This window comes from Anas platyrhynchos, chromosome 1, assembly GCF_047663525.1.
Source record: "Anas platyrhynchos isolate ZD024472 breed Pekin duck chromosome 1, IASCAAS_PekinDuck_T2T, whole genome shotgun sequence".
In the NCBI taxonomy this organism is placed as follows: domain Eukaryota; kingdom Metazoa; phylum Chordata; class Aves; order Anseriformes; family Anatidae; genus Anas; species Anas platyrhynchos.
The window spans coordinates 46,961,871-46,976,558 of record NC_092587.1 but is presented as its reverse complement, the minus strand read 5'-3'; the positions used below and the strand labels follow the sequence as shown (position 1 = coordinate 46,976,558).

General features: G+C 38.1%; 1 protein-coding gene across 1 annotated transcript in view; it reads right to left on the bottom strand.

The window, feature by feature from the left end:
• Nucleotides 1-14,688, bottom strand: part of FGD6 (FYVE, RhoGEF and PH domain containing 6) — a 69,944-nt gene that overhangs the window by 17,620 nt on the left and 37,636 nt on the right. Inside the window, exons 7-13 of the mRNA XM_027452188.3 lie at nt 14,127-14,283; nt 12,849-12,936; nt 6,247-6,297; nt 3,131-3,189; nt 2,953-3,024; nt 2,379-2,447; nt 892-975 (exon numbers count right to left, since the gene is read on the bottom strand). Coding sequence (XP_027307989.1) covers nt 892-975; nt 2,379-2,447; nt 2,953-3,024; nt 3,131-3,189; nt 6,247-6,297; nt 12,849-12,936; nt 14,127-14,283 — 580 coding nt within the window. The remainder of the gene's footprint in view (nt 1-891; nt 976-2,378; nt 2,448-2,952; nt 3,025-3,130; nt 3,190-6,246; nt 6,298-12,848; nt 12,937-14,126; nt 14,284-14,688) is intronic.

The window sequence follows — 14,688 nt, the reverse complement described above, 5'->3', positions numbered from 1 at the left end:
GAGCTACCAGACACTTCCCACTGTGCTTCAGCATGCCTGGTAAGCTTTAACAACTATGCAAAAAAGCGCACTGCAGCACAAAAATGTAGGCCACTGGTGTGCTCCACAATGGGCATCTGCCCCATATCTCCATGGGCTAGACTGCCCTGGTGATCCTTTCGAGCTACCACATTTCAAACAGATGATTTTGGAAGTTGAGTGGTTCTGAGCCACCCCAAGACATCTGCTGGCAGAAGAGAGGCTGCAGCCCCGCCTGTGAAAGCTCAGGCCTGGGTGCCAGATCTGTGCTCTAGCTGGATTTGGTGCTCTTCCCTGACAGAACCAGAGATGAAATACATGAGATACTTGATTCCCGAGGCGATGCTTTGTTTCTCCCAGCAACTGTCATGTCAGGGACCATGTCAATATGTGGCATGCATACTGCTTGTCACTACCCAGAGGGGTTCGGGGTTTAATTCTGGTGTTTTTCACAAAGGCTCAGAAACAAAAGCCATATCTTCCCTTGCGGTTAACAGATCTCTATAAACCATGGAGATTTGATTGACCAGATGAAAGTTATCAGACAGAGATACCTAATCTCTGGGTGTGGACAAGAAAAAGCATTTGCAAGGCAAAAGCTAAGCAGTTTAATACAAAACCAGAAGTAGGCAAGACTACTTCTGAGCAGGCCAGAAAGGCATGTAAGATGACGCTGTGACAGAGTTGTTTAGGAAAACACAGACAATAATCCCACAGACAATATTATGCAAGAAACTTTATGCCTGCAGGACTGCTCTGTAACATAAGCATTTTTAGCACCACTTTCCAACAATAAACACAGCTACCTTTCGAAAACTTCAGACCTCAGTTTAAATACATTTAGAGAAACACTTATTTCAGCAAGCGACTTACCTTCATTCCAGCCAGTGACAGCATGTTGTTGAGTTTATACATCCCTGACTGAACTGGAGTAGTATACAACAGGGCATCATTGAACTGTAATGCAGAAGCAATACTTTTTAGTGACTAAAGACTGTTTAGAGACTGATAATATCAGATGCATTTTACAGAAAATATAAAATTCATACAGCACTAAGATCAACTGTCCAGAAGGACATCTTCTACATCCTATTATTCCACTTAGAACCCAAGAAACATTTTCATGTTATTAATTTAGATAACAATAGGTGTCTATTTATATCTTTCCTTGTGTAAATATACATTTGGCAATGAGTAAACAGTGCACGGATGTCAAAGAACAGCCTCTCAGAAAGGACAGAAATGTTTCTCGTGTACACAACTATATTGTATAACAAACTACTTTAAAAGTATATTAGAATTAACCCTTCCAACAAAGAAAAACATTCCAGAAACTAGGAGATGGCAGAATTAAAATTAGCAATTTATTATGATTATATGGACAAACTTATCCATATGAATGAAACCAGTTCAAATCTGTATCTACTGTTTATTTGCTGTTCTACCAGACTTGTCTTTATTTGATACACTTACTGAACAGCTATTAAGATGTTTTATTTCCTGTGTTGTTCAATGCGTGGATCCAGACTTCATTTACTGAACATAAACACAGACCTGAAGACTGAACTGTCTCATGAGATTTTGCTAAGAGGTTCTTTGCAAAATAATCAACGGTTTCATGAGCCTTACTACATCTTCATAACATGATCTATGAAAATCACTGCTTAATATATCAGTGCTCTGTGTGCTACAAAGTAATCTCCAGAGCATAAGAAAGACACTTCCAAGCTTAGAATATGTACTTTGAGACTGCCTAGGAAAATATTTGTACTACAGTAACCAAAAGCCAGATTTCAGGCAAGACGGTGGGCCAATAACGCCACAAATTACATACAGCAACAGTTGCTTTACTGTCTAAATAGAGGAAAGAAACAAAAGGTTGAAGTGGCAAAAAGGTTTCAAAACAAAGCAGCAGCAGGAACAGGAAAAGAAGCTAGCACTTAATTTCCAGCTCAGTGCTATGCTCCACTTGGGATACAAGCAAAGGAGAAGAGGAAGGAGGGAAGGGTGCAGTATGAGCAGCTGAAACTTAGGTTTTACAATCTGGTGTAACTAACTGGGATGGAGTAGTAGTTGTAGTTTTCCCAATACCTCAGATAACGCCTTCTCACAACCTGCTCAAATTTTAAACAAGCATTGGTCAAAACAGTGCTTTTTATTAAGAAACTTGTTTTCTATTAAAACCTTATTGTTTATGCAACAGACTATCTCCCTAAACTAGACTGAGGAAGTGTAACAGCAACAACTGGTCATTTTTCCCCCTGTCTGAAGTTACTAGTTAGTTATATTTGTGGTACAACCTTTCAACCACTTAAAATTACACCGTCACTAGGCACAGAGCAGTATGTACACCTTCTTACCAGAAAAAACATTCGTGGCTGCATGACCTTCCGAGACAGCTTCATCAGCGTTCCTTCTTTCAAAAACACCTAGCAAATTAAAACAAGCAATTCAAGACCTATCTTTTCAAGGCACAAGCTGTCCAAATCAGCTGATGCATTTTATTATTATTATTATTATTTTAAATTTTTACACCTGAACTGCGGCAGGACTTTTGGGATTCATGGTTCCCTTCCTGAAAAAGGCTCTTCATCTTTACCTCTCTCTAAAAGCTAGAAAGACCACTGCATTGGTTTTCCGTACTGTGCTTGAAATCATAACAAATAAAACATTAAGCTTGAGGGAAAAAAATGCCTGCAAGATTTGGCAGAAAATCATATTCTAAAAATCCCAAGTTTTCATCAGATAATTTTTTTCCCCCAAAATAAACAAAATTATACATATGGGGAGGCAGTATTCATTTCACTGTCAACACCAAATAATTAAGTGATGGACCATTTTTCTCCTCAATATGTGTCAGCTTCTGCACTTTGGTTGCATATCATCCATGTTGCACTTTTATACAATCATTTTAATGTCATCTGGAGGACTTACCCTTCCTGGCTGTACAATCTCATGGTGTCCATTTAAACTGTACTGAATCTGCATGAGTTTCTGAAAGTTATCCTGCAGGGAGAAAAGGAAGGCAAAAAGATAAGAAATTGCCCTTGAATCCATGTGGTGGTTTGTTTTTTTTTCCTCTCATTTTAAATAATAGAAAAATAATACTTACTCCCTGCTTCATGATGTCATTGGCATGGTTTGCAACTTCTATGACAACAGCTAGAGCATCTGAAGGATGAAGAAATAATGTTTTTGTTATACAGATCAGTTAGAATTGGTATTATGGAAAAGTACAATATTCCCCTTCCACACTGTGAGAAGATTCAAGGACCTGATTGAGCAGTCACTGCATTCAAGAACACTTCCCATACATCCCAGAGGCTTTCAATCATGGTTTAACAGGTATGCCTTAGCAAGTTACCACTTCAGCTAACAGTCACAGTGTCAAACATTTCCTATAGCTCATCCAAACAGTCTACAAGCAAAATTGAGTTTTAGTTTCTCACACAAAGGATCATTTTAATTTCAGTGTCTCTGCTTACAGCAGAAGCATAAACAACATTTTATCTGAGACTATACAGAAGTTAATTAAGATTTTTCCATTTTACACAGCTGCCTTCAGTGCCAGTCGTAAGAAGCAACCCAGAAAAATTGTGATTTCTTTCATCTGCCTTTAGTTCTGTTGCACTTCAAGGTAACAGGATAAAGTTCAAATTTCTAAACTTCAAACTTTCAATACCAGAATCAAAAAAGAAATAAAAGAGTTATGAAAGACAAGAGGGATTTTTATTAAGTACTGATATTTAATAACTAGCAACTCAACTGAAATACATATTTAAGTGCAACTGCAAAAAGGGGTTATAGAAAAGGATTGCGTAAGCTACTGAACAGCAACTCTGTATATTGCATAAAACCCATCTAAGGATCTTATACAAAACCTGTAATTTGTTTATGTAGAGAAAAAAAAGACTCAATTAATTGAAAGCAAGCACAAGTGCTCTGATAAAATATAATTTCTACAGCATTTAGCACCTTCTGAGTAATTCCAGTGCAGTCAAACACCCCAAATAAAGGAAGTACATTTACTTTAAAGTACTCAGAGAAGCCTACCAAACCAGTTAAAACCAAAGCCTTGTGTGTTTTTTGTTTTCAGTATCTCTACACTATTAGTACTTTTGACTATTCATACTTCCCTTACTGTTGAGTTCATATTCAGAAAGAAAATAGTTTAAAAGATACAGATTTCTGAACTGAAGGGTTCAGGTCATGAAGCCATATAAAAAATAAACCAAAGTGTGAATAAAAATCTCCTCCTAAGTCAATCTAGGTAATTTTGTTCAAGATTTTTATGAAATAAGACAATGCAAGTACAGGAGTCAAATAGTTAAAAAGCCACAACACATTATCAAGCATTTGATCAAAAATTAAGTTTAGATGTAGATGTCATGATGTTAACCGAGTCTGCTGAAAAATAGCTGGTGGTCTCCTATTAGGAAATGCTGGAGCTGCTCCAGCCAAAACAGTCTCCAGTTCCCATCAGCTTGAAAGAAAATAAAGTTAAGGGAAATTTAGCTAAATTCACAAGATAGGAGTACCTGATTTTTTGTTGCTGTTGTTGTTATACTTCATCTATCAGCTATTACATCTATTAAAACTTATAATTGTACTCATCGACTTCAAAAAGACTGAAGAATGTTACAGGAAATTTGCTGGTTACTCGAGGGAAAGTTACAAGATCTCAGGGCTACTAATAGAGCCAAGATTCTAAACAAATCTAAACAACAAAACAAAATAATCTATAGGGTCAAAAAGTCCATAAACAAAACTGCTTTTTGGAAGGGAAGAACATTCCACTTTTTATATCACTTAGCTGGAGCAATGTATTAAAATGAAGGTCATCAGGAAGAATTGTGTTGTTTTTTCCAAGAATGCTAATCATAACCAAACCTTTGTCTTTTTTTTTTTTTTTTGAATTAAACAACAAAGCAAAGTCAGAAGGAACTTAATTACCACAAGAAAGATTTTGGTGAGTAAAGATTATATTTTCTTACTCAGTTTTGAAGATTGACTACCAAACATGTCAAATGCCAATTGTCATTGGCATTGACAAATCAAATGTCATTGTTACAACTAAGTTTCTGCTTTTACCTTCAATATATGCAGAGAAAGAAAAATTCTATGGAAAGTACCACTATAAAAAACAGAACCTGGAGAATTCACAGGAAAATGTGATGTAAACATATTTCTTTTAAGTTGCTCACTTTTCAAGTGGTTAGTTGTTTATCGTGCAGTGCAAGCATTAGCTTGTTCACAGCCATGATGTGCAAAACAAACTTCTATGTCTGTGAAAAAGTCATCTCTTAAAACGTTTTCAGCTTATAGTTTCATTGCAACCTAATAAACACATGTCGAAATGTCATAAGAAGGATCATTATTCATTAGTTTTATGGTACTGTGTCAGGAGATAGCCGTAAGAAAGTAAACCTGACTCAGTGCATCGAAGGCACTCATTTAGTGCAGTCCAACCAGCTAGATCTGTGTAACCTTCCTGAAGACAAAGGGTTTGCACAAATGTCACTAAAGAGAACTAAATAAATGATAGGGGCTCACACAAATGAAATGGAAACACTGACTGGGAGCATTTTTAGTACTGCCAAGGAACACACAAGAAAGAAAGAAAACAGTATGAATGTGTACTGCATTGATACAATCAAATTAGAGCAGCTTAACCCCAAATTAGCATGAAACATGTAGACCTATTCTCCTCCGTCTCCAACTATTCCTTCTCATTTCCTTCTATCATCTTTCCCTGCATATGCAAGCAAAAGTGTTTGTGCAACTTGTCACAAGTCAAATTGGAGAAGCCCTCAAGTTAAACATAAGCCAGTGGAACTCCTTGATCTTTTTCACCGAGCACTTGTCCTGGCACAAAAGCAGAGGGGACAGAAAGGCTCAGAGGGCTGATGAGAGCAGCTGGACTGCCTGTCATAAAAGGCCGAGGGATACAAGGACTGTCTCCTCCAGTAGCACTGCCCAAAATACCTGCTTAAGCTGCTAGGGGAACTTCACTCTTATCTCTTGCTTTGAGCTGATACCACTTATCACTGTAAGCTCCAAACATTTTTGAAACAAAAGTTTTAAATCTTTCAGTATCTCTGCCAAGACACTTAGAACTAAACAGAATGTATATCTACTATCAGTTTAGTGTTTTGCATGCATTTAAAACTTAGAAACTTTAAGATATTTACATGACCTGTTATTTCTTTAATCTAAAGAGACATTTACCTTGAGTATCCCTATAGTCTGCAGACTCTTCTAAAAGATTCTTTAAATAATCTGTAAAAAGAAAAAATAACAGATATTTTTGTTAAAGAAATAAACTGCACCTGAAACCAGTCAAAAACCATCATTTTCCTAGCAATCTGCTTTTCAGACACACCTATGCCACACAGGTCTTCTACTTCTCTGGTTTTATGATACCTAACTTTAATTTGTCCAAGTAATAGTATGAGGGAAAATAGCATTTCCACACTGAAAGTATATAATGATGTCTTGCTTAGGGAAGAGAAGACTACAGGAGCACTGAGCTTCTTCCAAAGGCAAATCATATGTTGCACATATTGTTCTAGAACAAAACAACCAGGTGAAAGACAAGTACGTACTCGCAATCATTTACATTTAAGCTGACACAAGAAAGTTTGAAGATTACAGATATTTTCCTGAGCCTTAACTCGTCTACAGGATCTGAGAAAAAAGTAGCCCAATACAGCAAGTCTGATTATGATCAATATTTATCAATAAAAAAGATATTATAATCCACCTCAAATGTTCAAATAGGAATCGCTTGGTTTCAAATCTAAATTTAGTTCCTCAACCACGAGATGGCACCCTCGATCCACCCAACTCGTGGTAGTTTTTCATCTACTTTACTCATCTAAAATTAACTCCAAATGTCTGACTGCACGAGAAACATTCCCTTTGAGATTCCATTCCATGGTCCAGTGTCTGCTTCACCAGAAAGTACCATATCCTGTCAAAGGCGACTATATGTCCGCAGTAAAAAGCCAATCTATACACTGCAATCCACAGCTCTGAACTACTTAAAATGGAAAGAAACACAATCAAACTTTCAAAGTAATTCAGATGCTAGACTGATAATACCAACAAATACTGATTTATAATTACCTTTTAAATGAGGTATTCAGATTCTGGCAGATCTAGAGAAAACTGATCATACTTGATCTAGGAAGTGTTCAATTCTAACTTAGCAGTTGTCCAAGTTTCACGTAGGAGGGAAATTATTCGACTCCCATCTGCTTGCCCTACCCAGATTCATCCTTTCACTCCTGAAGGATCGGGAGCCAATTGTTCCTGCCTTTGTAAGACGTCTTGCTTAATGCATGCCCCTCAGAGACTGCTCAGTGTATTGTAATGGTTTCCTTATGCAAAAAAGGGAATTATGAAATATGTTTCTGCCATAGAAACACTATGAAGAGCGAGAAAACTTGTCAGCTAATGAAAGCTTTGAGAGAAACAGAACTACAGGAAGAAAAGTATTTGGCTCTTAAGTTTTATTTTTTGGCAAAGACTTAAGGGAGGATCCAAGAGAAGACGAAGAACAGGTTGGGGTGAAGGAGCAGGGCCTTGCTGGGGTCTCCTGCAAGGAAGCAGGGGGTGGGAGTGCTGGGAGGTCTGCCTGGCTGGGCCATGGGAACACCCACAGCTTGCTGCTCCACTTCCAGCCTTGGCTGATCATTATCTGACACTGGCCAACGCCTGGTCTTTCATAAAAGCCTGACACGGCAACAAAACCTTTCTACACTCCCGAAGTATTGCATCTGTCACATGCCTCCAAATATTTTGCTGTAGGAGCTACCAGACCTTTGTGCAATATTTAGGTGGACACATATTCCATTAAAAATGAATTCACCTTTTATCACTTTAGGTTATGTTTGTAACAAAGTGGCATAAGAGAAGAATCAACAGGAGGTATTGTAAAATGCACTGAGAAGAGTTCACCTTGTTTTTAACTTGGCTTAACTTGGAGGAACCCCCCTCACACACACAACAGCAGCTGCCCTCTCCTGCCCTGCCAGCCTGTAGTGCCCTCAGGCAGGAGCTGTGCGTTACTACGGGGCAGGGCATCTTCAGGGCTCCTCCATAAAGCAGGCAAGTTAAAGCTTTACAATTGCAACTCAATCTTCATCACGTCCAGAGGAAAAGGACTCCAGCAGACACCTCCCTATATAAAGGGATGAGTCCCTACAGCTTGTACACAAACAGCTTCTTAAAGCTGACAACCACAAACTCACTTCTCTGCAAAGTGGGAACAGGAGGTCAGGTGGGTACAATTTACTAATCTGCAGATGTACCTCTGGTATCCCAAGAAACTTGTCTCTAGTACGTGGAGACATCCAATTTAATACCCAAAGTAACAGCACTGGAAACTTAAAATCAGAGACCCAACACGAGAACTAACTGTTTCTTGGCATATTCAGGCCTTATGACAACACAACAACGCTTGACATCATTCAGTTTTTCTGTCCTTTTTTTTTTTTTTTTTTTTTTTTTTTTTTTTTTTTAATGGGTATATACTAGCACTTCAAATCATATCATTAGTGCGTAATAGCGGGAAGATTAGAAAGATTTTAACATAACTGCATTCATTTAAAATCCTATATTCAGAAAGGAAGGCAGCTCTTGTACATAAGACTAAAAGAAGGGAAAAAAACAAATCTTGCAGCTGTAAAATCCTGAAAGTGATAAATACGTAATTTTGATTTCTTTATTTATCTGGTAAGTGGACCTCAGTTCACAGAGAAACTCATTTTCAGAGAAGCAACAGAACATATTATTTTAGTCTCCTCTGTGCATACACACTAGAAATTCTGTGTTTGCAACAACTTTCTGGAGGTACTGGCTTAAACTACATGGACAAGAGGATTTCACAGACATGAATAGCATTACAGTAAAGATTTAGCAAAAATATTCCTTAATAAAATAAATACAGAAGTCAAATATTAAGGTGGAATGGTACCTGCAGTCTTCACCAATTTTTTTCTCCTCTGAAATGTACTTTAGTTGTTCAGAATTTTTACTCAAAGATAAAGTTATTCTACAGGAGACTCTGGTCAAAATAAAAAATAAAACAGTGACCAGTAAAAGAAATTCCGGTTAAGTAGTGTAAATGTATAACAGAGAACCTTTATTTTTCACCTGTTTCCTACTATTTCACTTGAGTCTAGCAAAAGGAATAAAAAACATAAATGTAATATTTATGCTGCCAACAGTTTATTTATGCTGCCAACAGTTTTCCACAACTGCAGAATAAAGCAAGGACTGTAATAATAATAGTAATAGAGCTAAGGATACTGTCATACCCTTAGCACTGAGTTCTCCTTCTGTTGGTTTAAACATAAAGGAGGTAAACGGTATGCCTGGGGGACAAGTCTGACAGCAGGCTCCAAGAATGGATCTGCTTTAGTATAATACAGAACTAAGAGATGATCCATAAATAAAAACCAGCACAACCCTTATAATGCTAAAATTGAAGTTGAGACTGTGCAGGAGAATAAGTGGAAATATTTTTTAAGACTTAGAGAGCACTGAAAAAGAGTTACAACACTGTAAATGAGACAAAAGTCTAACACCTAAGCAAGGCACAGTCTCTGTTTAGCAACTGATAGCAACCTCCCAGCTGCAGGACAATCAAAGAAGTTTCTCATTGATCACAACACAACGAATAGGCCATCCCAGAGAACCAAATACAGAACTTATCAACTCATCTCCACAATAACAGAAAACCCATCTAAAACTGCTGGTTACCCAAATAATGCCTTTCATGCAACACAATGACCGGCTCCATGTAAACAAGCACGCTGCTGTGTACCAGGACTAATTCACGCAAACCACTTCAAGAGGAACAGAAGAACCACATTACCAAAGGAAGGCTTTTTAATAGAAAACAGACCAATTTTTGTCTGACACACTACTCCCTTTTTTTTCAAGGCAGACCTTAAATATTCAGAAAGGCAGACTTTAAAATTAATTACTTCACTAGATACCCCAGACACAACAAAACTCAACACACAAGTACTGATTTATGACAAAATGTTCTTATGCCACACTTCCTCCTGACAGAGGCCCATCATTCTCTTTTCCTTCTTGCTGGGGGCCAGTGGCTATCACTTCTGCTCTTGATAAAAATTCTCTTCTGCCTCAGCAACTACTTCTTGTCTCAAATCATCTGAATTAATTAAGTTAAACTCAAAGCAATTGTTCTCAACATGTAATTGGCCTCAAGCCCAACAATTATATTTCTGAGCAGCGAAAGAGTGGTGTGCTCAAAAGCTAATTTTTCAGCCTCCCTTCACTAGACCTCAGCCGAGGACAATAAAAGACACTATCTCTCTCTGCAAATCTTATATTGCAAAAAAGAGGAGGCTTATCATATGACAATGAAGAGACTGCTCGTATTGTACAAGTCTCAAGTCTGCAACTCAAATCAGTGATGTTCAGGAGGGGAGAATCACTTCTTCATTTCTTTCTATTAAAAACCAGAAGCCTCTACTAACCTCCCCCAAAATCCATCTCATATTTGCTGTAGAAGAGCTCAGGCTTAGTACGTGGAAAAGTGGAAGTTTGCTTGCTGGATTGGAGAAGCTGGATAATTAAATGGAAATACAGCTGAGCTGTGCCTCTCCTTTCCTGATTTATAAGTCCACCTGCTCCTGCTTTTGTTAGCATAAAAGCAACTGCACTTCAAAGCACAGCAACCATCTTGTGATGTGACCGTGTAGCAGCAGGTTACTAGTACAAAGCTGTCCCACTGACACAGAGCATCTAAATAGGAAGAAATCCCTGATGACTCAGGCCTTGCAGCTTCATTTCCTGGATTATTTTCACTCCTCTGCTCTTACCCACTGCCCCCTCCTCGACTGCCCACAGACGCCCATTGTCTTTGGCTGGGATTGCTGCTGCAATACTGCAACTCTTGCCCGTTCTTGTTTTGCTTGCCTACTTGCTGTCTCGCCCACTCCAACAACAGATCCAAATATTTGTATATCCTCCAAAGGCTTTGCAGTACAAGTTTATATGGAGATTACTCAATATTACACAAAGCTGCTTGAAGGTAACAAAGTATACAGGCTGTCCACTGAGATATAGGAGAGTGAGAATCTCAAGAAATACAAAAGACAATGTGAAACAGCATGATAGATTGAACAGAGTGAAAATGAAGCAGATCCAAAATAATAGCCCCCTGGCCCAGTATAATTGAATTCTTAGTCTGATCTCTCTTATTTCTCCCGCAGGACAAGACAAATTTATTTTTTCTAAATCAACAGCCAGCATTGCAATCCAATTCATGTCAATAGCACTTGTATTTACAGATCTATGTAAAGCTGTGCAGCCACAGTCAGGGCTGCAGGACTGTGGTCTTCCACACAACCGTCGTCAACACAGGATGAGATTTTTAGGTGTATTGTCACTGGTCTAAAACAGTTGGTTCCAGCCACAGTGACAGTTAGTTATGAAGAATTCCCCTTCTACTTCATAGTTTTGTTTCAGCACCATTCACCTCTGACATCTCTTGCTTTGCTCTGTATATTGACAAAGGCATTTACTCCATCCTGCTCTGTTGTTCTGCCTTTTTATTTAAAGCCTTTGAACTTATCCAAAGCATCTGCGCTGATTTAGGAATATATAACAAGCCTACACAATGCCCTGAGTCAGTATCCTTTGAAAATAAAGCAACTCCCCAATTGCCTTTTCATGGTTTTATTTTATCAATTAAAAGGCATTGAGATTTTCCCCTACAAAACAGTCTGTTTGGTAAAAGCTCTTCACCCTTTTTCCACCCCACCTGTCTTTCATGAGATGATTAAAAAGAAGACAGTCCAGGCTAATAACTTAGTAACTTCTGTATAACACTTCAGGCTGTATCTCCCACAGCATCACTAGTCTAAGTACTTGCTGGGGAAATGCCAACAAGCTGCTAGAGCCAAACAAAGGGTCACAGAGCATTTTATTTTGCAGTTACTACATAAACAGAGGCTATTTTTAAATAGCTCATCAAGAAGCAATGGCTTTCAAAAACAATGCCTTAAGTATTTCCAAATCCTTACAGGAGCCATCCCCCTCTTACAACAAACACATCTCAAAATACTTCACAAAGGAGGCCTGTATCATTGCCTTACTATTACAGAAAAGAAAGTACTGCATTATGGAGATGACTTGCTCAAGGTTACCCAAACATGCCAGTGCCAAAGCAGGGTATGGAGCCAGCCCAAATTTCCTAGTCCTAAACCAGTTCTTCAGCCTACAATGCTTCTGTAACAAGTCTTGAGCACTTACCCGTAAGGTATACTAAACCAACACTTTCTGCTTTTACAAGAGAATGGTTTTCAAAGACAAAACACCTGAGCGGTGGAAAAACGGAGAAGGTATTTTCAGGAGAAATACACAGTTGTGTAGTTGTATCTTTCACTTCCTTCTCCTAGCTCTATATTTCCATACTATTTTTTCCTTCTTTAAAAAAATAAATAAAAAGAGAAGCTTTCCAACCAACCCTCTAAGGAAATTACTGGCTCTATTACTACAGAAACAAACAAAAAACCACCAACAATTTCATGTTTTCCAAGTAGCGCCAAATGTACCATCAGAGAACACACACCAGTGTTGGGAATATTAGCATGTCACTTGCGTACCTTGTTGCAAACAATATTAACAAAGAAACCCTTTAAATTCATGCCATATTAAAAAAAAAAAAAGTCACATATCTGAAGTCAGAAAAACATGCTTTACAGATGGATAAAACTGCCTGAGAACATGTTTCCTGGGACACATAAATACTGGCTGCTTAAGCTTATAAGTGTGTTTGACTTTACCTGTCAAAAGGAGTCTGTACTGGGGAATCCTCTGAACTGGCTTGAGCAGATAGTGCTTGAGGGCCAGACTAGCACAGCGGGGGCTCATCTGAAAGAAACACACAAAATAAGCAACAATTCGGTGGTAGTCAAGGCTTCCAGTAAAAGAAAACATCACTACAAAGAGTTACTGATAACATCAGATAAGCTTTATCTTAAAGGTGTGACTACCATAGTGTTACACTGCACCAAACAACAAGCATTTCCCTGTGTGGAAGATGCATGCAAAATTAATCACGAGTTAAAAGACATCACTAAGCATTCATACTCTCGGTGGATCCAAAACAAGTTCTTTTGCTTGTGAGGAAGAAGGGTGAATCTTCCCAGAAATAAGGGAAACACCATTCTTGCTCTTTTGTAGCTGCTGCTGATGTCCATTAGACAGATAAGCAGAGAATAGAGCAGTGTTCACTCAAGAAGTTTTAATTAATTCAAACCTCTAAAGATAACATAGAATTAAAAGACCCATGCTTCAAAAATTTTAATTATCTTGAATTTGCATTCAAAATAATGCGTATCAGAAACACTGAGTCCTTAAAAGACCTCTTATCTTCTTCCTGTACTTGCTGACTCTACCTAAAGCTCTTCCTTTGCCTACTGTAAGTAGCCTTTTTAAGGACTTGTAAGCAGAGTAGGGATTACCCAAGGGGAAACTCACTACAAAGGAGATAAATTCACAGGTTGTGTGGATCATGTTCTGAGGAAGCTTGCAACTCCCCTCTGACTTAAGGGAATTATGTAAAAATCTGGCAATGCTTTTAATGACACAAATCAGATTTTATCTGATTGTTGCATGGACTGGACTTAAAAGCTTCAAGAAATATGCAGAGCAGAAGAATCATTTTTCTGTATTTCCAAATGAAATATGATTGCTGTGAGTAAGCTACTGTCCTATAATGTGGTGAAGAGATTGACCTGCTTAAAATAAGACAGTTAATCACTGCATAGTATAATCAGAAGACAAAACCATAAAAAGCAGCTAGTGATTTTGTTAATATGCCTTTGATATAATTGGAGCAAGCGCTGATTTTTCTGAAAATCAAGGTCCTTTATCATACTTCACAGTGGTAACCAACATCATTAGTTACTTTACAAAATCTGAATTTCTTTCCACTTTGAACCTGTCTCAAGCCAAGGCTCAGAGAAAACAGAGGATGGTGTCTAAAGCTTTATGGAAAATTACAACTGATGGAAAGTCACAGAATAGGAACATATCTTAAAAAAAATAATTTACAGTACCTCGAAGTCTTTCACTACTGAAGCAAAACCTGTGTTCTTCTTACACTGTTCATCTAACAGTGCAACATTTTTATCAAATTCTTTGATGTAAGTTGAGTACATCTTTAAGTACGGACCCTTTTTTACAAATATGTCAGCGATTCTTTGATGTTCAAGCCTAGAAACAAGAACAGAGCAATAAGAGCACAGAAGTGTGTACATCCTAACCTTACAGCACCACGTTGGGCTTTGCAGTAAGATGTGCCAGTTTATTTCTGAACAAAAAGCTTACAGTCCAGCAGATGGGCATTCGGCTCTTTAGCTACTCTGAAAAATCTTTCCAGCACACCTCCACACACTAGTTTAGGGTTAGATTACAATCACTTGACACACGGTCTGTTTAAAATGGTCTTGAACCACCTGAACACATTAACACGAGCTGGACTTCTGAGGAAATGGATCGCCAAACTTCAAAACGCGGTCTTTCCCCTTAAGAGGAAGCATGGGATTACAGCATTTACCCATTTCAGTGCCTTTGTCTGTAGGCTCTCTTTAGCTGATTGAGACCCACCCACCAGTGTAA